General features: G+C 47.6%; 1 protein-coding gene across 7 annotated transcripts in view; it reads left to right on the top strand.

Annotated features, from left to right (window-relative positions):
- The window catches only part of RPH3AL (rabphilin 3A like (without C2 domains)), a 42,970-nt gene extending 22,703 nt beyond the window's left edge, over positions 1-20,267 (top strand). For all 7 annotated transcript variants that reach the window (XM_062623477.1, XM_062623472.1, XM_062623470.1 and 4 more), the window contains 4 exons: positions 5,673-5,847; positions 12,084-12,197; positions 12,647-12,823; positions 19,864-20,267. In XM_062623477.1, coding sequence (XP_062479461.1) covers positions 5,673-5,847; positions 12,084-12,197; positions 12,647-12,823; positions 19,864-19,898 — 501 coding nt within the window. In that variant the 3' untranslated portion in view covers positions 19,899-20,267. The remainder of the gene's footprint in view (positions 1-5,672; positions 5,848-12,083; positions 12,198-12,646; positions 12,824-19,863) is intronic.
- The last annotated feature ends 844 nt before the right edge of the window (positions 20,268-21,111 follow it).

The following is a 21,111-nucleotide window of genomic DNA, read 5'->3' as shown; positions in this document are numbered from 1 at the left end:
CTGCTTTAGGCCAGAACTGGCTTTTTGGACATATCGCTTGTCCTAGCTGTTTGTAGAGGTATCTGTTGAAAAAACCCTTTTTGTTGTTCCAGGATTCTGTGGACATTTGACTGTGCAATTTAATTCCACGTCTGAGGGCAGTGCAATTAAAGCAGATGAAGATTCTGGTTTATTGTTCCTGCCAGCAAGGGTAGAAGCAAACTCAATCAAGATCACATTCACTTTTGAGGGCAAGAATCGCCCTTCTTCCCTCCTCCATGTGTTGCATTGCCTTTCTTGGCTTTGCATCTTGCATTCACTTTCTGGAGAGTGAATGTGGAGGACTGATCCTCCCTGGGGCAGTCCTGTCTCTGCATGCATATGAAGTCCCATGGCATGATTAGAAAGCCTGTTCCATGGCTGCAGCAAACACTGGCCACAGGTTCGCAGTGAGGCTCTTCACTAGCTTGGCAGTGAATCAGTGATGCACCCATGGAATGAGAATGCAGGGCAGAAAGGGACCAAGCCCTCCAGCAGAACGGGCTTATTGCAGCAGCTGTCAGAGGAGCAAAACCTGCCTGGGGGGAGCTGTGGTGGGCATATATACAGCTGGAATGATTCCCTGCTGCCAGCCCTCGGGCAGAGCACGTGAGCTTGGTAACAGCTTGGGCAGCGATGCCCATGTTGAATTAGTTGCATGTGGCTGAAGTCTGCCCATCACCTGGCCTGAAGGGGACATGGGTCCTGCTGTGTTTTGTCAAATCCCTCCTCAGCTGTTTAACTCTGCACAGCCTTGTTTTGACTGATACCACCAGGTTCTGCAAAGCACCTTCCTGAGTTACCATTTTATATATATATATATATATATTTTACATCCATAATTAGCGATGCTATCATCATAATTAAAATACTCTTGGAAGCATTTGTGCACATTTACATTTGAATTGGCACATCAAAATTGTAGCGATAATGAAAACAGCTTTAGTAGGGTGGGGGGAGATAGTTATTTTTTAAACCCCATCAAATATGAAAGGGAGTGTCAGTTATCAGGGACCTGTTAAAGTTTTAATTTGTCCCCTTTGCTTCACTTTCCCTTTAATTTCTTCTCTTCCTCTAAATGGCATTTTCATGGCTGGCTGCATTTTTTGGTTTATCACAATAAACCATGCAGAGGAAGAAGATTACTGCACTGGAGCAAGGGAGTTGCCTCCTTCCCCTCTTGCCCCCAGCGCTTCCCTTTTCACATATGCACTCATACAGTTTTGAACATTACCAACCAGCATAATCTGGGGTTATTCCAGCCTGATATGATGATTTCTTGGCAAAATACCATCCTGATGGAAGGGGAGTGTTTATTTTGGGTGACTCTGGATTGAATCGAAGTGATGTGCACCTGTTTGCAATTCAAAGAACTCATCAATTGCCTGCCATATTATTTTGGGGGTGGTAGAAACTGGTTAGACTCAAAATAGTGTCCTCTAGAATAGAGCCACAGGAAAAAAAGAGGCCTGATTGAGAGGGGAATGGTAAATCATGGAAGGCTGGCAGCCATTGCAGCATGAGAAACGTTGGGGTCAGGGGTGTGATAGATTTTGCTATTCCGGAAACAAAGCTCCGAATAGCAATTTCACTGCCTTTTAATTTTCTTCATCCTCAAGTGCTGAATGTGGGAGTTGACAACAGATTGCTGTAAATAATGTAATTGGAAATCTCTGTGTTATGGAAAAGCAGATGAATGCAAATAACGAAGCTGAAGAGCGTTTGCTCTTTCTCCCTGCCAGTGGTTTGCAGCGTGCCAGAGCCATGGTGGAGAGCTGGGACAAAGTGAGTGTGTGGGCATGTGCTGCGTGAGGGCAATGCCAACGAAGTCCTCCCAGGGTGGTTGCATTTGCAGGTGCCTTTCTCTTCAATAAGCATTGTAGCCCATGGGAACCTGCTCCCCCGCCTTGCGGCTGCTGGGGGATTAAGCCAGTAGTGCTGGTGTCAGCACGGGAAGCTAAAGGTAGCTGTTTTCCCCTCACGCAGCCCAGCCTGGGCTGCTGTGAAGGAACGGGGCTGCAGAATGAGAACAGCTACTGCGTGGCAAGCACTAGGTGGTAGAGCAAAATGTGGCTTTGCAGCAAAGATCCTTTGTAAGCATCTCTGTTTAGGGGGCTTGTGGCTTGGTAAAGTGAACTCAGTGGGGCTCCGAGCATTAGCTATGATTCCTTCAGCTGTGATCCTGTCCATCAGTAAGCCTTAATGTTTTCTATTCAGAAGTTTTGTGTTTTAGCACTGTTATGTTCAGAGAAGGAGAAAGAGGAGGGAGAAGTTTGAGCATTAACATGTGTTTCACCATGGCCCAGTAATTCTCTGTTACGTCCCATTTGCAGGCTGCACTTGAACGTGTTAGGTAAAAGTACACATCTGCTTCTCACCATCTCATTCTATAGCTAGAATGATGGCTTAATGCAGCTTTTAATACAAATGTTATCAGGGCTATAAAAGGCAGTGAGCTCTCTGGACTTGTCATGGCCATGGCTGTTAAATTGGTCTGAAGTAATAAAATAAAGCTACTATTGCTAAAGTAGCTCCTCTCCCATGTCCTCCCTCACTTTGCTTTAAGGTAGGTTAGATGTCAGAGGAAGCAGAAGGATAGGAGTGGAGTTTGGCTGTCTTTGGCTGGGCAGTTTGAGCACAGTGGGCTTGGGGACAGCTGAGCCAGTGAGCCGTGGTGGGGCTGCTTTGTCCTAAGCCACACACTGGGCCACTACATTCTGATCTGGGATCATGCAGATATGCATCTTCCTTCCTTCAAGCACTTAGAGCAAGGGGTGATCAATGTTACTTAAATTTCAGTTGCTGCAGGAGGCTGGAAGGGGCTGTTTCTCTCTCTTGCTGATGAAGTTCCAGCTCTATCCAAACTCAGGCTGCCATGGGGGCTGGATTTTACCTTGTGTGCCAATGGGACAGGTGAGAGCAAAACTCTTTCCTCCTTGGAAAGGGCAAACTTCTCCTAATAAACATGGGTTTTATTGTTGAAGAGGTGTTATGGATTTATTAATTTAAAATCAAGCAAGAACTTTGCTGTCGGGCCACTCTTGCAATCAATAAAACTGCCATCAATAGCAGTCAGCAGCATTGATCTGTTTTGATGCATGGATGCTAAAACTAACCTGTGTGCCCATGTGCAGAACAGAACGTGAGCTGCTGTCATTTTGGATGGAGCATGCTGCTAACCTGAGGGGATCAGAGGTGCTAAATTAAAACAGGGGAGAGCATCTTGCTGCAGCGATTTTAGAGCTGATCTCAAAACAATTTCAGTACTGCTGTAATGAGACCAAACTGTCAAAAGCACCAATTTAAAGTGAATATGTATTGTAGACTCAATTTTATACTAGTATTACTAATTCAGAGCTGGGTGTATTGTATCATTAACTGTTTCTATAACTGGACTTGCTTTGGGGTAGTGAGGAACCTGGGGGTGACCAGCCTTTTCTTACAGCAATCCTTGCTGTGTCTGATTGGGTTTATGGTGTGCCTAAATTGTAGCTCTCCTGAAGATAATAGGTCTCTTCAGTGCTTCAAATTAAATTACAGATGTTGCAAGGTCTGTTTAGAAAATGGCTGTAAGGCTTGCTTCCTCCCTGGCAATTTGTGCAGGGAAGCTACGTGTGTCCCAGCTACCCAGTGTGTGGCAGGGGACAGATAACCTGCCCTCCTCAAGCTGTGGCACTCACTCAGGTGCAAACCCTTTGAGTGCAGCTGCTCCCAAGCCTTCTTGCCTCCCTGAAACAAGGGAGACCAGGGCTTACCCAGCCTATGGCTCCTGTGTATTGTTACCCAATTTACAGTACACTGAGCTCCATGTAGAGGTGTCTGTCCCAGATTTGAAAACCATATTCTGTTTCCTGACTCTTGGTTTTGTTGCGATAGCAGAACAAGATCCTCCAGCCTCCCTGTGCTGCGCTGACACATGCTGTTGTACAAGCTATACCAAATGCCGTGCAGTCCCTATGTGCTAGCAGAGAGGACAGGAAGAGCTGTGTCAGCTTGTGCCTTGACTGGATGGGACACTGTTTTGGCTCCTTGCATGTGGTGAAGGAGCTGGTAAAGTGTCCTGCCTGCCAAGGCCCTTTCTGTAGAAGAGCTTGCAGTTTTCTCCCCTTTGGGGAATTGGCTTCCCAGCTTTTTGCTTGAATGGCAGACTCACCATCCTTCTGGGCTGTTACCCGTCAGGAAAATGTTAGTGTACCTGCAGGATGTTATCATCTCCTCATTTCTAGATTATGCTGTGGTGCACATGAGCATCTCTCTTTTACAGTAACTGATGTGTGTGCTAGGTCACAGCAACCCTGTACTGCTTCTGCTGGGTGCTCTTTTAAAATGCGTGCTACCAGGTTTCCCTCCTGCATTCAGATTGCTTTCACTTGGCTTTCAAGACCCCAAACATAGAGATTAATTTAGCTCTCTGGTGATGGCTCTGGACTAGGAACTGGGCAACCTGCTGAGCAATCTCCTGCTGTCAGTGAAATGGCGATGGTGGTGTCCTGCTTTTTGTGCCTGCATGAGAAGAACTTCTCATGAGTGCCAGGTGTTATCACTGCCCTCTGCTTTGATTAAGCCCTAAATGCAAATTGCAAACATATTGCTGTAATTAAGGACATCTGCATTTGCACCCAGTGCATCATGGTGATACCATATGCAAGATGCTTTGAAAACTTGGGACAGAAACACTGATGATCTCCTTCACTCTGAACAGAAGTGCAAGGTTTCTATCCCCCTGCATGAAATAGCAAATTATATTTTTACTACATTAACTTTTGCCCTGGTTGTCTCATTAGCTCATTATTAGACTGCTGGAAGGCACAAAAGAATAGGGTCTTAAAGGCCATTTTTCCTTGTCTAAGCTGCCATCCTTTTCTCTGGCTCACAGCAGGCTTTATATTAAATATACTTAATAGAGCTCCTTCATCATAAGCAGCATTAAAACTAAATTGGAGAGTAGAGGGCATTCTTACAGGAGATATTGCAGTTTAGTGCTCTCAGTCCGTTCCCTGCTACAGGTTCAGGTTATTTAGGTGGTATTTTTCTTCTTCTGGGGTTTTCAAGCCCACCCGTTAAATGATCTGGCTTGGCTTGAATTTCTCTGTGAAATGAACACCGAAGTTGTGCCATCCAGGGTACATGAGGCAGCATTTCTGCTGTCCTGGCATTGCTGCTTGTGTCCCTCAGCTGCTGCTGGTCTTTGACTCTCTTGAAAGTAAAGAGGGACCCAGCCCAGGAGGAGCGACTTGTGAGGACTTGCTGCCCTTCCAGCCGGTGCAAGACTTGTTTTTCTTTAAGCAGACCATGTGCTTGGAGCTATTGGCACCCATGGCACATGCCTGCGTTCTCCAGGAAGCTTTTCTTTTTGTGCATTCCCAGTGGGAAAGCAACAGCTGCAGAATCTGAACTGCCTGGTTCTTGATGCAAGCCAGGGAACTTCATCCTGATATCCTTGTAGTAAGTGTGGGAATATGTGTTTGACTCAAGCAGGGCATCAGAGAAAGAGGTAGTCTTGACCCAGAGAATGTAAGAAGCTCCACGGTTTGCATGATCACCTTGAGGTCAAGCTAGCTCAGTGGGATTGGCTGGGCTGAACTTGGTGGGAAGGCTGTGCTCTCTTGCCGTAAAAACCCAGGCTTAAGGTGTTGTATCTCTGTCTCTACCAGGTTTGGAAGAGGTCTGGTGCGTGGTTCTACAAAGGGCTGCCCAAGTACATCACGCCTTTGAAGAGCAGCAGCAAATCCAGTGAGCAGCACTCACAGCCTTGGCAAAGTGAGCCAGCCATACTGGAGGCAGAGAGCATCGGGACCAGCCGATCCTTCACCTGGGCCAGGGGAAAAGGTTGGTTGTCTGCTTCATGCCCAGGAAGCAGGTGGGGAGAAAGACCTCCCTTCTACTGTGGCTAACAGGATTCAGCTAATAGGGAAGGCTATGCTGGAGGTGAGGGATAGCCCACAAGAGGTGGTGTGTTCCCTACCTGAGTGGTGTTGGAGTTTTTATGCTGTGGTGTATTTTTCAGGTTTCACTGTTATTGTAAGTGCACATTCGTGGCCCAGACTAGCCCCAGTCCTCCTGGACCCTCTTTCCTTCAGTTTACCCTTGCATTCCTCTGTTCCTTGCAGCCCCCACTGTTTTGCTGGGACTGCCAAGGGACAGATGAGCTGCGAAGCAGGTTCCTCTCTGCAGTTGCAGCCCAAAGAGCTGCTCCTGCCAAAATAGACAGCGTGGTACCACCGATGGACATCGTTGTGCAGCCAAGTCTGACAAAAGGCTGGTCTTATTCCCTCTGTCCCTGGGGCTGCTTGCTCCTTGTTTCTGCTGCTCTAAAGAGCACCAGTGGGCAGAAACCTCAGGTCACTTTGAGCTTTGTAATTTAGAAATTACACTGCTGGCATCTCCCTGGGGTCTTCCTGAGTTCTGGAGCAAGTGGGCAGAGATATTGTTCCACACCAGTGGGTAGGAGCAAGCTGATGCTGTCTGTGTCCTTTTGTGGCTGACTCCTCTGAGCAGGTGAGACTGGCAAAGGGTGAAGCTTCTTCTCCAGGCCTGCAGAGGTTTGCAGCACAGAGAGCTCAAGGGTGACTTGTTCTTTAAATGTGTCTCAGAGAAGCTGTTAATCAACAGCCCTGCGCAGGGCTGGGGCCAGAACACTGACAAGCCTGAACGTTTATTAGCTTCAGCGCTCACATCCCTGTTCTTTGAGGTAGACCTTGATTGAAGTAGACTGTAGTGTCACGTGTAGCATCTTGGATCGCTGCTGCGTCAAATCCCATTCACAGCACTGCCTCTTAGGTCTCTTTTTCCCCTTTCTTCCACCTGCCCATCCTGTCATTGCTTGTATGCCCACTCCACTGCTGTGCCTAGAGCCGACTGTGGGGAACAGCAGCTTGGCATTGAGGAGCTGAGTACTCGGGGTCATTAGCACAACAGCGATGGATACTGCAGAATTAAAGCTACTGCCAGTCTGCTTTGATTTCTCTTCATTTTGTTTTGGTATGGATTAGCACAATTGTCTGGCCTCTTTCCCCTTCTGTCTTTTGATATTAGATCCCCTCAATACCAGCAGCATACATTCTTCTACATCAACATTACTGGGAGTGCAGTAGGGAGAAAATAACCTGTTAATAAAGGGGACTCAGGAGACGGGTTTACAAACCTTCTCTTTAGGCCCCTATGAGGAAAGCACTCCCAACCTCACTGTAACTTTTGTAATTAAAGACAAATTAGATCAACAATAGACGGTTGTGTTTTCCTCCAGGAGACGTTTGGAAAAAGAGAGTTGTCTTAGCAAATGAGCTGATTAATGAGGTGTTTTCTGTTCACATGATACACCAAACACTACGAGTCCAAGATGTTGAGCCCAGACCTGGTGTGCTTTTTAGTTCAGTTTTTTTAGCTGAGCTTTGTTCTGGGAGAAGGCCTCCCCCTAAATATTGGCAGGAGCAGAAAAGGAGCAGGTGGAGGACAGCAAAGTGGCCTTTGGTAAGCTTGGATGTGGGTGGTGAGCTTCCTTTCTCCTCGTGCTCTGATATTTGGCTGGCTGCTGTTTTACGGGTTGGATAATACTAATTTATGATTTTATTTTCTGGTTGTTTCTTTCCTTGTTGCCCTTCTCTGTTAGGCCACCTGTCCTCTGGACAGCTTTAAGTGGGCATAGCGGGCTGCAATTCATCTCTGAAGCTGGGAGTTTGTACAGCTCACCCCTCCGTTTAAGTGTGTTTCACCTGCCAGTGCTGGGACTTTGTTGTTTGTCACCCAAAACCTCTGCAGTGTGCAGGGCAGATGCCTTCCCTCGTGGAGATGATATAGCTGTGATATTGCTAGCGTGAATCTGCAACTGGGCCTGGGCTGAGCTTTAAGAGGACGTGGCTGACGAGACAGCCTGCTTTACCTCTGCCTGGCTGATAGCATCTGCCAGCTCCCACCTCGTACACCCTCATCTGAACATGTCCTTTCAGCACGGAGTGAAGCCCTGTTGCTTGTTTGGCAGGATGTTCTCAGGAATGAGCTCTGGCATCTCACATGCCTGCCTCTGACAGGCAGCTCTCAGTAGGGTTTCTGTTATCCTGGCCAGCCGTGTCTAACTCCACCGCTCGCTTCCTGAGGTGCTGAAGGAGCCATCTCTCAGCTATTAAGGGATTCAAGTCAGGTAGGACCAGCACAGACACATCCATGCCCCAGCACAGCCTCTGGAATGCTTGGTAGAGAAGGGTGGCCTTTTGACATCCTCCATGGCAGGAGCTGCCTTTCAGCAGGGATGGGACAAACCTTAAGTGTCCCTTTTTCCCCCTTAAAAGGAAGGGCTCAGTGCCATACTCTGGGTACCAGCTACTCCTGCCACAGAAGGGTGGGAAGGCAGCGGGACTGAGGGACTGCAGGAATGTGCCTCTTGGAATAAAAGGCAAACCCACCAGGAAGAAGTTTTATTTTTACACACCCATTATTCCTCTGGTGCTCGATGATACTGGGATTTGCCGTTGCCTTTAGTTTTTCAGTAATAAACAAGCAGTTGCCATGGGAACCCTGCTATTAGTTAAGGCACAAATGTATTGTCATGGGGAGAATAGCAGTAATATTTCTTGTGCTGGGGAACAGCTCTGCTCCATGTGGTGGAATGTGGGTGGGTTTCTGCACTGGGTCAGGCAGGATGAGGCCGTCAGGGGGTGGGAAGCAATAAGCAGCAGGGCTTCCCTTCTTCCGAACTCTAAGTTCTGCAGAAAAAAATGTAAAGCATCTGGGTGGAAAAAAGAGAAGTGTGATTCCTGAGCTCTTGCACTGTTTGGCATGAGGGCTGCCTGCTGCTCTGCTTGGTCTCTGGTGGTTTCTCCTGTTGCAATGTGCTCTAGTCCTGTTGCCAAGCAATGCAATGTGCTGGGCTCAGTGCTGTCGCTATCAGAGGCAGAGGAGCAGTGGCTGGGCAGGGGGATGTTGTAGGTTCTGTGTGCTGGAGTCTAAATCCTGAGTGATGGAGCAGAGAGGAGAGTGCTGGGGTACATCAAGTACTTTGCAGGTCGTCGAGGGGATCATCCAACTTCTCTACAGCTTTGGGCAATGCCAAAGCTGCAAGCGTGCTGCTTCTAAAAGGGAGAGCAGTTGAGTTCAGTCCCCTCCTCCTGCTTGGAGATGGCCATGCAACTGTGATCCATGCTGGTTATGATCTAGTATAGAAACTGCGCTGAAAGAGACACTTGGTTTGTAACAAAGCTCTTCATCTCCCAGCCATCTGGCTGCTGCCAGAGGGATTCAGGCTCTTGATGAGTGACCCATTCCCTGTGGGAATACTGCTTTTCTTGCAAGTTTTATCTGTGCATATTTTTTATGAGCTTTTTTTCAGTCAGCTGGATATTGAGGGATAAATCTGTTATGTTCTCTCAAACTACAGCTGTCCAATGACTCTTATTGATATATCAGCAACTGCTGGAACACCAGATTTATGACTTCTGGGCTCTGGAAAGTGCCAGCAGAAGGTCTGGGATCTTTGGGAGAAAAATTACCTTAAAGGGAATTATTGGTACAGTGGGTAAAATACACTCTTATTGGCAGTAGAGAAAACGAGAGCAGACAGGGCTGCTCCTGTGGTGCAAGTGCCTTTGTGTCATTAATATTTTCTTCCTCTTGTGCTGGTCCTCTCTGACCTGCTGAATGACATAAAGGGAGGCACCTAAAGTCACCTCCACTGATTCACTGGGGCCTTCTCCAAATAAATCCTGATTTCCAGAATTTTTAAAGGATTCATGGAGGAAGAAGCTGTTGTAAGGGGATGGATTTTACGAATCCAGAAGGCCAGAAAAGGATCATGACCAAGCACAACAGGAGCGTATTTTCTGAGGGTATTGGGCAATGGAATGGTCAGAATGATTCTCACATCTGAGATTTGGATTTTATAGCAGAAATATACATACTGGTTTGTCTGGTTTGTGTTATATCTCTTTTTTATTTATAGTATTTATATATAATTCCCCACCTCTCCCAGGGAGCTTTAGGGAAGTGGTGAACCTGTCTTTAAGATGGCAAAGCCCAAAGCCAAACCTTTGCTTTGAGGATGCTTAGCAAGAAATGAAGACACCCCCAGCTTGTACCAGGGCTTTGCTCTGTGCCTGGCTCAACTCCACAGCCCCTTTCACTGCAGGTAAAAGGTCCCATTCCTGATGGTACCAGCAGGGGAAGGCTGTGGATGCAGGAGGAGCCGATTCCCTGGGAAGGCTGTGCAGGCAGTGAGGCAGCTTCCCAGCAGTACGGTGTGCATGGGGAGCTGCCTGCCACAGCAACTTCAGTAACGCTTTGCAATAACTCTGGGAGCCAGCTTTAATATCCTCAGAGATGTTAACTCCAGCAAAGTGCTATTTTAGCTATTAATATTTATTTTTTTAATAAAATATTTTGTGTAGTACAGATCGCTGCCTGAATACAGGAGCATCTGCAGAAGTCTTTGCCAGAAGTGTTTGACAGCTTGTGTTTGCCTTTGCAAGGGGAGGGGTACCCATCGTCTTGCCTTGGGCAGAGTTAAAAGGTTTGTAGCGCTGTGAACTGCATGTAGTGAATTTTAGGGCTGGTACAGAGATGAACTGACAGCCTTCTTTGCTACCCTGTGCTTGTCATGCTGTACCACTGCACCCACATCTCTCCTGCACCTGGCAAGTTGGTTACGTGGCATGGGGGCAAGGTGGTTTGTTCAGTACCAAAACAGGGAACTGATTTCTCATGTGAACGTGAGCATATATATACATACTGATGAATATTAAGAAATAGTTGGGGCTTCCTTTTTCTACAGTAGAGGCTGTAGGTTGCAGTGTTGCCTACTCCGTATCCCACGTGAGCCAATATTGTATTTTCTGTAAGGAATTGTGACCCATTGTTTGAAATGGCTTCTGAGCTACCAGGAGAGCTGGTATCTGCCTTGGTCAGACAGAGAAATGCTGTAGATGCAATCCCTCAAACAAAGGACAGTTGTTTTCCCATTACCTTCCTCCTCAGCCCCACCATTTCTGTTCTGAGATCAGGCCATTGTAAAAATCGAGGAGCTGGAAAAACGCCTTTCTCATTTTACTCAGAGCAGCTGGCAGTTTTCTGTTGCACAGGTGTATGCTGGAGAGGTGCTTGCATAATTTCATGGAAAGTGGAAATAATTTGCCAATTTGGGAAGTTTTGTTTGGCAAAATGAGGCTCGCTGCGCTCCTGTGGAAACTATGGAGTGTGGAAAGCATCAGGATTATGGCCAGGAGAAATAAAAATGTGGCCTTGAAAGGGGGGAACTGTCTGCTTGAGGAAGGGGAGGGCCTCTTGCCTTTCAAGCCTTGAGAGTATAAGAGTAATACAGCTCTGGGCAGTGTGCTGACAGGGATAAGTGCTGAATGGATGATGAGCTAATAACACAGGTTCTTTGTGTAATCACTGCAGGGTTTTTTATTTGACGTGCTCAGTTTTATTTGGTGTTTTCCTCATAGATCCTGGAGCATCCACGAAGGCCCTGCCACACTTGAAATGCAGCTTGGAGGAAGACAGCCCCTCTCCCCGCATAACTCAATCATGGATGCTCTTACAGTGCAGCCAGGACCCGTCCACCTGCAGCTGAGCAGAAACCAGCCTTGTAGCCAGCCCTTAGCATGTTGTAGCAGATGGCAAACATCAGGAGGAGGAGTGCTTGCTGGCATGCTGACATGGGGATCAGTGGGAGCATAGCCCAGTTCCCAGACCAGCCACACTGCAGGGCTCTTGGCTTTGCAGCAGGGAGCTTTGGGCAGTGAAGCACAGCACAGAAGCAGTGTGATCTGCATGGCCCCAGTCAGGTTTAGCAAAGCAGCACTGGTGGTGTGTGTGTCTGCTTCAGGTGCTGCACCACTGGAATGTGTGCAGTAGAGTAATAAATCAGCTGTAAAAAGTAAAAGCACATCGTGTTTAAGAGGAGGAGTGAACAGCTGTGGGGGAGCTGCAGGTAGGGCTCCTTTTGGAGAGGGAAAATGTGATCAGCGAGTCAGCATTAGTTCATGTTTTATTTGGATCCATCTGGCACCCTCTTTTCTACGTGTTATGAACATTGTGAATAACTGTCTCTCTCCTCCTCCTGATCTTCTCTGCAGTGGTTTCTAGTGACAGTGAGAGCGACTCAGAGTTCAGTTCCTCCAGCCTGGATGATAAGCCCTCACCTGCAGGGTCAAAAGGCTCACAAGGCGGAAAGCAACAAGCAGGACTAGGTGAGGAGTTGGTTTTCCTTGTGGCTGTAGGGTGGGAAGTGTAAAGTGCTTAAATATTTGGTTCTAGGCACTGTGGGTTTTGGCTCAGCCACTTGCCTGCCCTACGCTGGTGCAGCCCACTGGCTGTAGCTGTGCCAGGTGAGGATCTGATCCTTTCTCACTGGAATAGCATCAATAGGTCAAACAGCTCCTGGGTTGCTCCACTGCCTGCAGCCTTTCATGGTCTGCCCTTGCAGTTGGGAGCTACTGCAGGTTACCTGGCAGCACATCTCCAGCCAGCTCCTCACTCCTGACTTTATAGCGCTGGGATCACCACTGCTGTTTTAGAGTAGAGCACATGAAGTGGGTATTGATCCTCTTCCTGAGGGTGTCTGGCTGGGAATGGGGAGGCTCTTGGGAGCACCCACTTCTCTGTCCCCCAGCAGCATCTCTCTGTTGTGTACCCACAGCACCCCTCAGGGAGCCCAGCCGGGGCAAGGTGCTGGGGAGCACCCACTCCCCAAGCCTGTCAGGGAGCCGCAGCAGTCTGGGCAGCGAGCAGGGGGCTGACCCCAGTGCCACGGAGAGCTGCCACAGTGACCAGCCAGCCGATGGGCGAGACAGCGATGCCGGCAGCAGAGTCCCTGGTAAGCTGAACCTCGTCTCTGGGCATATCCATGCTTTGGGGGCTTACTTGCTTTGAAGCACAGCTTTCTCAGCTGCACACCTGGCAAAGCTGCAGCCCAGGATCACCTTTCCCTGCTGTTTTTCTCATGGTAGATGCTGTCACAACATTACAGCTCACTCCTTCCCTCTCCCCTGAGTGCAGGATTATTCTGCAACATGAGTAATTGTCTGAGGTGGGAGCTGCCTACACCCACCTCCAAGAGCAGTGGTAGACTGAGTCTTTGTCCCAGCCAAGGCCCCGAGCTTCTGTCTGCCCTGCAGAGGCAGCAGAACTGATTGAGCATTTACTGAAGGAAAGCAGAAGTCCAACAGCTTTATGAGACTGGATAAAAATGTTCCTAATGGTAGATGGCTCTTAAAGCCAAGAATGGCTCTTCCCAGAACTCTGCAGTGCAAGAAAAAGACACTTTTCCCCCCCCCTCAACAACCTTGGAACAATTAAGTGACTGTGAGAGTAGAGGCTGCTATCAGATCTGATCTGGAGCAGCTGAAAGAGATGCAAATGTGTTCTCTCTGCAGCTCCCACTAATCTAGTCAATAACCCCTTAAGTTATCGTTTAGTGCCGCTCTCTCCAGAGTGTTCCTGCTGCCCTGTGAGCTGCCGCTCCTTTTGTTCCTGAGCCTGTTTTATGCTTTGCATGTTGAGGCGTAAATTGGATTAGAGAGAGCAGGTTTATCCTCAAGTGTAACATGGAGTCACCGTCCCCCCTCCCCACGCTTCCCGCTAGAAACAGCCAGCATAAAATTGTTTCTCTGCTCTTCCCTCCCTCCCCAAAGTTTCAGGCATTTGCAGTTTTCTTTAATTCTTGGTTTTGCAAAGCAAATCAGATGAGTGATACTTCTGCTCTGTCTGTCATCTTACTGGATTATAGTGCTGTCCTGGATGGGGTGTTTTATTTTAAGTCCCTGTTGGCTGTAGCATTAATGACGTCCAATTGCTGTTGTGTGTTGGCTCTGGTAGCTGCTGAGCAGAGCTGCAGATTGTCCTGCAGGATTGAAGTGAGTGGTGGTGGATAGCAGGTGTGACCAGAGAAGCTGTGGATGCCCCATCCCTGGCAGTGTTCAAGGCCAGGCTGGACGGGGTTTGAAGCAACGTGGTCTAGTGGAAAGTGTCCCTGCCCATGGCAGGGGTTGTAATTGTTTTAGCTTTAAGGTCCCTTCCAACCCAAACCATTATAGGATTCTGTGACCCCTTTGGTGCTTTTTGTGCTGGTGCTTCATGGCCATGCTGAAGTCTGAATGGATGCACACCTCTGAACCATGTGTGTGTACAGCACTTAGCACTTTGGAGCTTTCCTGCCAGCTGTTGGAACTAACTGCTGCCTAGCCATGGCAGTGCAAACAATATCTCTAGAGGCAAAAAAAATGCCTTTTTGCTGCTAAAAACCTTGTATGCAAAATTTGGCAGAAGGGGTCAGTGCTTTCCAGTGGGATCTCTCCTTGCTAGGCAGGGGAGAGCTAAAAATGACAGGCAGCATGGACATAGATTTAAAAAATGAAAACTGTAGCAGTCTCATGAGCCCAGTTATAATAGTCCCTGAGATGTAAGAGAGGATCTTGCTGAGGAAAAGGTTAAGCGAGGTTGGCTGACTAGAGAGTATCTGTAAAGGTCTTCATTATGTCTGGAGTCATTTATTTCCCAGTCTTCCTGCAGAAGAGGCTACTTTGTTCAGAGATGGTGCTTGCAGCAGGGAGTCGGTAGGGTAGCCTTGGTAGGAGGGCTCCATGGCCCCAGAGCCAGGGGAAGGGGAGGCAGGAAGGCTGCAGTGAGTACTTCTGCTGACATGTGCTTGGGAGAGAATGGAGCTGGTGGTGCTTGCAGTCGGCAGGTACAGGCTTGGGAGCTGATGGAGGGTGGCTATGGGCAGGGTTCTCTGCGTTGTGTCACATCAGGAACCAGCCACCAGACGAACATCCTCCTGGGCCAGGGAGCTGCCTTGGGCTTGCAGAGAGTTAGGTGGCACTATGACTGTGGCGCTGTGACCACAGGAGGTGGCAGGATGGGCTGCAGGGTGGCTGGCTTGTCTTTGAGCCTGTCCTGTGTACAGCAACATGGGTGCCTGTGAGAGCAGCCATAGCGACTCTACCAAAGGTCTCTGCAAGGAGTTGAAGCTGGAACCTGTGCTGGTGTTATGTTTGCCATGGCTGCATGCTCTGTCCCACGGTGTGGGTCACCTTCAGCACTTCAAGATGGGGAGGAGAGAGGGAAAGTGAGTTTGTTTTCCCTCTGATGTATTTGGGATGTGGCGTTGCCTCCGTGCAGTGAGTGAACAGCAGGGGCAAGCATGGTCAGTGTTCATCTACTCTGAGAGCACTTAATGTGCCCAGCTGGAGAGGTGCTGCCACAATGTGATCTCTACAGCAAACTATTGACAATCATGATCCATTACATACTGAATCTAGTAAGGAGCATTATGCAGTGATAGAAGTTGTGTGGCCTCATGTTCCATGGAACTCTGTAACAGGTGTTTTGAGCAGATCAAACATCCAGGAGGCTGCAGTACTGAATGCCCCCATGCTTTGCCAGGGGCCTGGCAAGAGCAGAAAATAAAGAGAAGAGCAAAACCAGTGCTGTAGTACCCTAGGAAGTGTCCTGCTTTGCAGAGGGGTTCATGTGCTTTGGGATGCTGGAGGTCTGAGATGTGGAAATGCTGGGAGCCTCAGGACTCGTGGCAGTGCCTCTCACCATCTTTAGATTAGAGCTTCGTCTGTCTGTGAGAGGCTTTTCATGATGGGTTCCTCTGGATGCCACTGGTTGCCAAAAAGCAGAGGCTCCTTTTGCTGTTCATCTCTTTAACAAGCTGGGGAGGCGACGTGTGCTGTATGTCACAACTGGCATCTTTACTGCGCATCTCCCTGCCTGTGGGACAGTCCCTGTGCTCTGCTCTGACCCAAAAGCAGAGCAAGGGGCAAAGATCCTTTCTTACTTAAAGTGCTGATCCTTACCTGCAGAATAGGGATGTTAAAAGGAGGTTATTGTTATCACTTTTCTGAAAAGCTCTGTAACTTTATAACACTGTGCTGGGAGCAATTTTTGCTTCATATTAGCACCTCCGGTGGTGTTCTACCAGTGACTTTCTTTTCACTTCTTGTTCTCACCTATGCTCTAATTCTGCTCTCAAGTGTGACTTTGCAGAACACTTTAGCATCCTTAAATCCTAGCCCACAGCCAGAACAGGGAATTAGAGAGTGGTACGGCAGATGCAGCTGCTGTCGTAGTCCTTAGCTCTTTAAGCCTGAAGGCCAAGACGACAGCATGGTCATGCGGCCAAGGGGAAACAAGGAGCTATTAAGAAGAGTTTGTAGATTTCCAGTGTGTTACTCCGGCTGGAGTTTGGTGAGGCAGATAATGATGCCTGGGGTTTGTCATAAAATGACTCATTGTCAGAGCTGCATTGGGATTTAGGCAACCTCAGCCCATGAGCCGAAGTTTCAGAAGACAGTGGTGAGCTGAGAGGCTGCCAATTGTTTTCCTTTTTCCTACTATCTGCCTTCAAACCCTTTCAAAAGCATTGTTTTCTGAGGGTCTGGTGTTTCTTCTTCTGAAGTTCCAGTTCTTGGAGGTGCCCGCTCTGACATGGTAGCTGTTAAAAGGAAGGTCATGTGCTGGTTTTCCTGGAGAATGTTTTATTGTAAAGAGAATTAAATTTGCACACAGGAAAGAAGCACAATCTTCCTTTTCCCCCTTACCCTCAGCTAGGGAGGTGACTCACCTTGTTCTGGCTGTATAGCTGGTGTGTAAAGAGATGCCTCAGTTAAAAAAAGAGCAAAATCCTCAGTATTGCTAATTATGATATTTTTAATAAAGGAAGAGAATGTTAATTAAAGAAATTGTCAGTATGTTGTAGTGGTTTTCATTTGCCCATGGAGAGCTTTTACTGGCAGTAACCTCTTTGAGCTTGGACCTGGCTGCTGCAGGGCATAAACTGAACAGAAAAAGGCACCTCTTCTCAGATCAGTAGCAAGTTCTACTTCAGTGGGTCCAGTTAATGGGGTCCTCGGTGTCTTCTCTTGCTTCAGGAGCAGGTCAGTCCAATCCTGTTTGGTATTCTGTGGGTCACCTGAACAGCTTGCTGGTAGGGAATGGTGAATGAGCTTGGCACGGATTCTGGGGCTAGAGAAGGCTCTGAATTGTGCTTCAAAGAGAAGGTTTGAGAACAGCCACAAGATACTCTAATTAATGAGCAGCATACTCTGAGCACAAATCACAGTCTCCACATCTCTGCTTGTTTGCCAATGTGTTGTCTAAATCATTAATACTTTTAAGAGTGGTACAGCAGCTGGCAGTTAAACAGAGCCATGTTAAACAGTAGTGGTGTTGGGTCTGGGAGCTGAGAGGATAATGGCAGTACCTGATGGGGTATAAGAAACATCTCGGCTTGCAATCACAGCATGAGACCAGCTGGAAGGACCTCCAGAAGTGGTCATCAGGTCCAGCCTGGCCTCTTCTCCCAGGGTGCTAAAGCTGCAGCTTCTGGATGCCTCCCTTTGGCTGCTTGCTTTGTAGCTGTCATGCTGGGAGAGGCTGAGCAGAGATGAGATAAGGGCCTGAAGCTGAGAGAGATGGGCAGGAAATACTGCTTCAATCTCTTTTAATTTGGGGAGATTTATGCCCCATCTTTCACAAATTGACTAGATTTAGAAATGAGGTGGTGCCACTCTCTCTGTGGCTCAGTGCCTACCCGGCTGGAGTATGCATCAACTTTTGCTCATAAATATGCAAGCTGTTAATACATGACAGGCAGAGCCATTCTGCATTATTTTTGTGGCAGGATATTCTCAGGACATCTTTGAAGTTCAAGCATGAACTTCTTTTTTTCCTTCCATTCTGTTTCACAAATGTCTCTTTGCTCCCTCAGGAATGATGAGGAGGTAACATTTTGCTTCAGTGGGTCTAACTACTCCATTCCGCATAGGAAAAAAAATTGTCCTAACAGTAATTAGGCTCCGAATGGGAGAGTAATTTCTTTAATGACTTTCTTCAAGGCAGTCTTTGGGGAGTTGACTTTTGTTTTCCTGCACTTGGTGAGAAAGTTGCTTAAATGTTTTCAGACTGCTCGATCCCTCCTCCATGTGAGCTACAGCCAAACAGCTTAGGGCTGGCTTTGCACCACAGTGGAATAGGTGGGTAACCACACAAGGGAGCTGTGCTCGCAACTCCTCCTCTTCTTCCTTCTGCCTTCAGCCTCTGCCTGCACTGAGGGAACAGGTTAGGAAGGAAGAGTAGTCAGATGTGGAGGGGAGACCTTCACCCACAGCCACCGTCTCCCTCCAAGCCTCTGCCTCCTGCACTGGCTACCTCATCAATCTTTGAGCACTGCTGTTTGTCCTCTCCCTTTGAAGCTTTCTGCCACTGCCACAGAATTGAGTTTTCCTACTGCCAAGGAGGATGAGTTGTCCCTGTTCCACAAAGTTAAAAAATTGAATTGTGCCTCCATGCCTCAGAAGCTTTGAGCTGTCTCTGCCTCCTGGTATTGGTACTGCAATAAATACCTCCTGTATTTATAAGTAAAGCATGATTTTGGGTAGTGACAGCATTAGGAAATGATTTAAGGTTTGCATTCTAGATGAAATGCATTTGTAAATATTAACCTCAAAAGAAGCATATGCTCCTTGCATGTTCTAAGGAATTAAAATATTTTTGTTCTCAAAAAGTGGTGGAACCAAAACATTTTCAGCTTTTTTAAGTCAGCCTTGAATTTAAAGTGAATAAAGGCTCAAGTACCTAAAAATAAATTACTTTCACTATTTCTGTAATTCTTTATGGAGTTTTAAATTGAAGACTTTTCCCTTGAAAATAGAGGAATGACAAAGACTCGTTCTCTTGCCACTTTCACTCAATATATCTGGAAACAAGTCTGCTGCTGAAGATGAAAATCCTATTTTTGTGCCTTCTTTCACATTGCAGAGGTTTGTGCTTTGGTCTTTGATCAACCAGCCTGTCTGGCCTCCTGCCCCCATGTCCTTAGACTTATTCTCTGCTTTTTGCAATACTTCTACTCCTTATGCTTTCCAGCTTTCTATTCAGCATTTTGCACAAAGCACTGAGGGCAATAGTTGATGTCATCTGTCAAAACAACGCATAAAGGAAAGAGCATGGGAAGTCAGTATTATAGAATCATATGGAAGTTAAAAATCTGGATTTTGGAGTCTTTATAAACACTTTGAGAGATTTTATGGCTCAGGAGGTTATCTTTCAACTGGGACATCAGCCAGTAGCCAGTGGGAGGAATCTGCAGGACTCCCTGTGCCTTAAACACTTCACATGGATGCAGTGACTGGAAAAATCCCGTCTTTTTTCTGGGAGTGAACATAATTTGTGTCTCCTTCAGTTCAAAGAAGGTGGAGAGAAGTTAGCACTGACCCACTGCTGTCTTAGAGCACTCCACATTGCCAGCCCCGCATTTCACCCTGTGCACTGGAAGCAGCATGTCCCAGCAGAAGCTGAGTTTCACCAGGGGCTGCTGCAGTGATTAGCTCAGGTTTGTTTAGCTGACGTGAGCTAGAGTACCTTCTGCAGCAGAGCATTGCTATCCTGCACCCATCCCCAGCCATGGCAGGGACTGCATTCTGCCATGGCTCCTGTCTATGGCCAGGCACATGGAGAGCAGGAAGATCCTGTGGAGGACCTGCTGCTCTGTGGCACATAGATGTTGTTCACCTGGATTGGAAACCTCAGAGCTGAGGCTTGGCTTTCTGTCTGACTTGGCCCTTTGAGGGAGGCATACACCAGAGGACCAATTCTAACAGTACAATTCCTTCTTTCTCCTCCTTTCCTCATTTCTTTCCCCTGTCTTTTCTTTCTTTAATAAAGCTTAATGGGCCCTGACTGCTGACAGAGTGTGGAGTAATGATGCATAGACTTTCTGTTCGTTATTATTTTTAGGAAGCTCTTAAAATGGCACTGAGCATGTAAAAGAAACGTAAAATAATAACTTCGTCAAGTCCTCTCCCCTTCACTGCTTTCCAAACAAAACTTCTGTCTTTATGTATTTTGAAGGCAAACGGTGCATCCACACCAGAACACGACGCTGATGGAGGTGAAGATGGAGCTGCTTTGCCTGGATCCAACGCTTGCCCCTTGCCCATTCCTGTAGACCTCACTCCAGACAACAACTGCTGCTGCTGGTGACTTCATGATGCTCTTGCACAGGCATTAGCAACACGATGGCACCTAGGGAAGCACTTGCCTGTCCTCTCTGCCTCACTGACTTGGTTTATGGTTTGGTCTGATTTCCCCTTCTGCTGACTGACTTGCACTTCGGGGTGCTGCTCAGAAAAGGGTACTGTGCTGTGCAGTGCTGCCATGGGGTCCAGACCCATGTTTCTTGGAAGGGATGCACAAAGTGTGTTCACAGGAGCTGAAGAAATATGTGCTGCCTCTGCTGTTCCTGGCTTGTCAAGCCCATCTCTGGGTTCGTTTCCTGGTTTGCAGTCTGGCTTTGCAATCTTCAGAAGAAAGGGAAATTCACCCCTATATCCCTGAAAAGAGGTGTGAGGAAACTGCAGCCCTTCTACTGCTTCTCAGCCCAGGGGTGAATTTCCCTCTGTGAGCCAAAAGGGTGAGACTAGGGCTTTGATTTGCACTTGACTCCATGGGACCAGGGTGTTAACCCTTGTGTTTCTTGTCATTGTTGTTCTGGTTTGATAGGAGTTTGGTGGGGGCATCCTGAGTCAGCTGGCGAAGTCATGCTCCTGTTCGCTTCCACTGACATCTCTGTGATAGGGCTGTCTGCTCAGGGCGGCACTTCAGGTTGTAAAGAAACACTCAAAGTTTACTGTGAAGTTTTTGGTCCTCCTGGCTGTGCACTGGCTTGTGTGTCCTGTGGTGGTGCTTTGCCAGTGGGATCATGGGCATTGCGTGTGTGCTGCATCTCCTGGTGTGAGAATGCCCACCGCCCCATGGCGCACTGGCTACCTTTGTGTGTCCAAATAGGATAAAAGCTTTCAAATTACTTTATCTTGTTAAGCAGTACAGATTCTCCTTCCACATGCATACCTTTTCACCTCTTGCATTAACAGGAGCCTTTGTTTTACCTTTTTCCTGCAAGTCTTGAGCATCTGGCTGACTGTGATGGTATCATCATGAGTCAGGCTGTAGAAAGCTGTGTGCCCTGGTCCTGCTTATTCTCCAGGATGGACAATATCCCTCTAAGGCCTGACAGATGAGAAAAATTAAATTACCTGACATCTCTTGAGCAATTAGATCTTCGAAGGCCTGAACAAAACCCACATTAAGCAAGTAGGA

The sequence above is a fragment of the Pezoporus occidentalis genome, unplaced genomic scaffold, assembly GCF_034315485.1.
Source record: "Pezoporus occidentalis ecotype Australia unplaced genomic scaffold, CSIRO_AGI_Poc_V1 ctg253, whole genome shotgun sequence".
In the NCBI taxonomy this organism is placed as follows: domain Eukaryota; kingdom Metazoa; phylum Chordata; class Aves; order Psittaciformes; family Psittacidae; genus Pezoporus; species Pezoporus occidentalis.
This window is presented reverse-complemented; position numbering and strand designations above follow the sequence as displayed.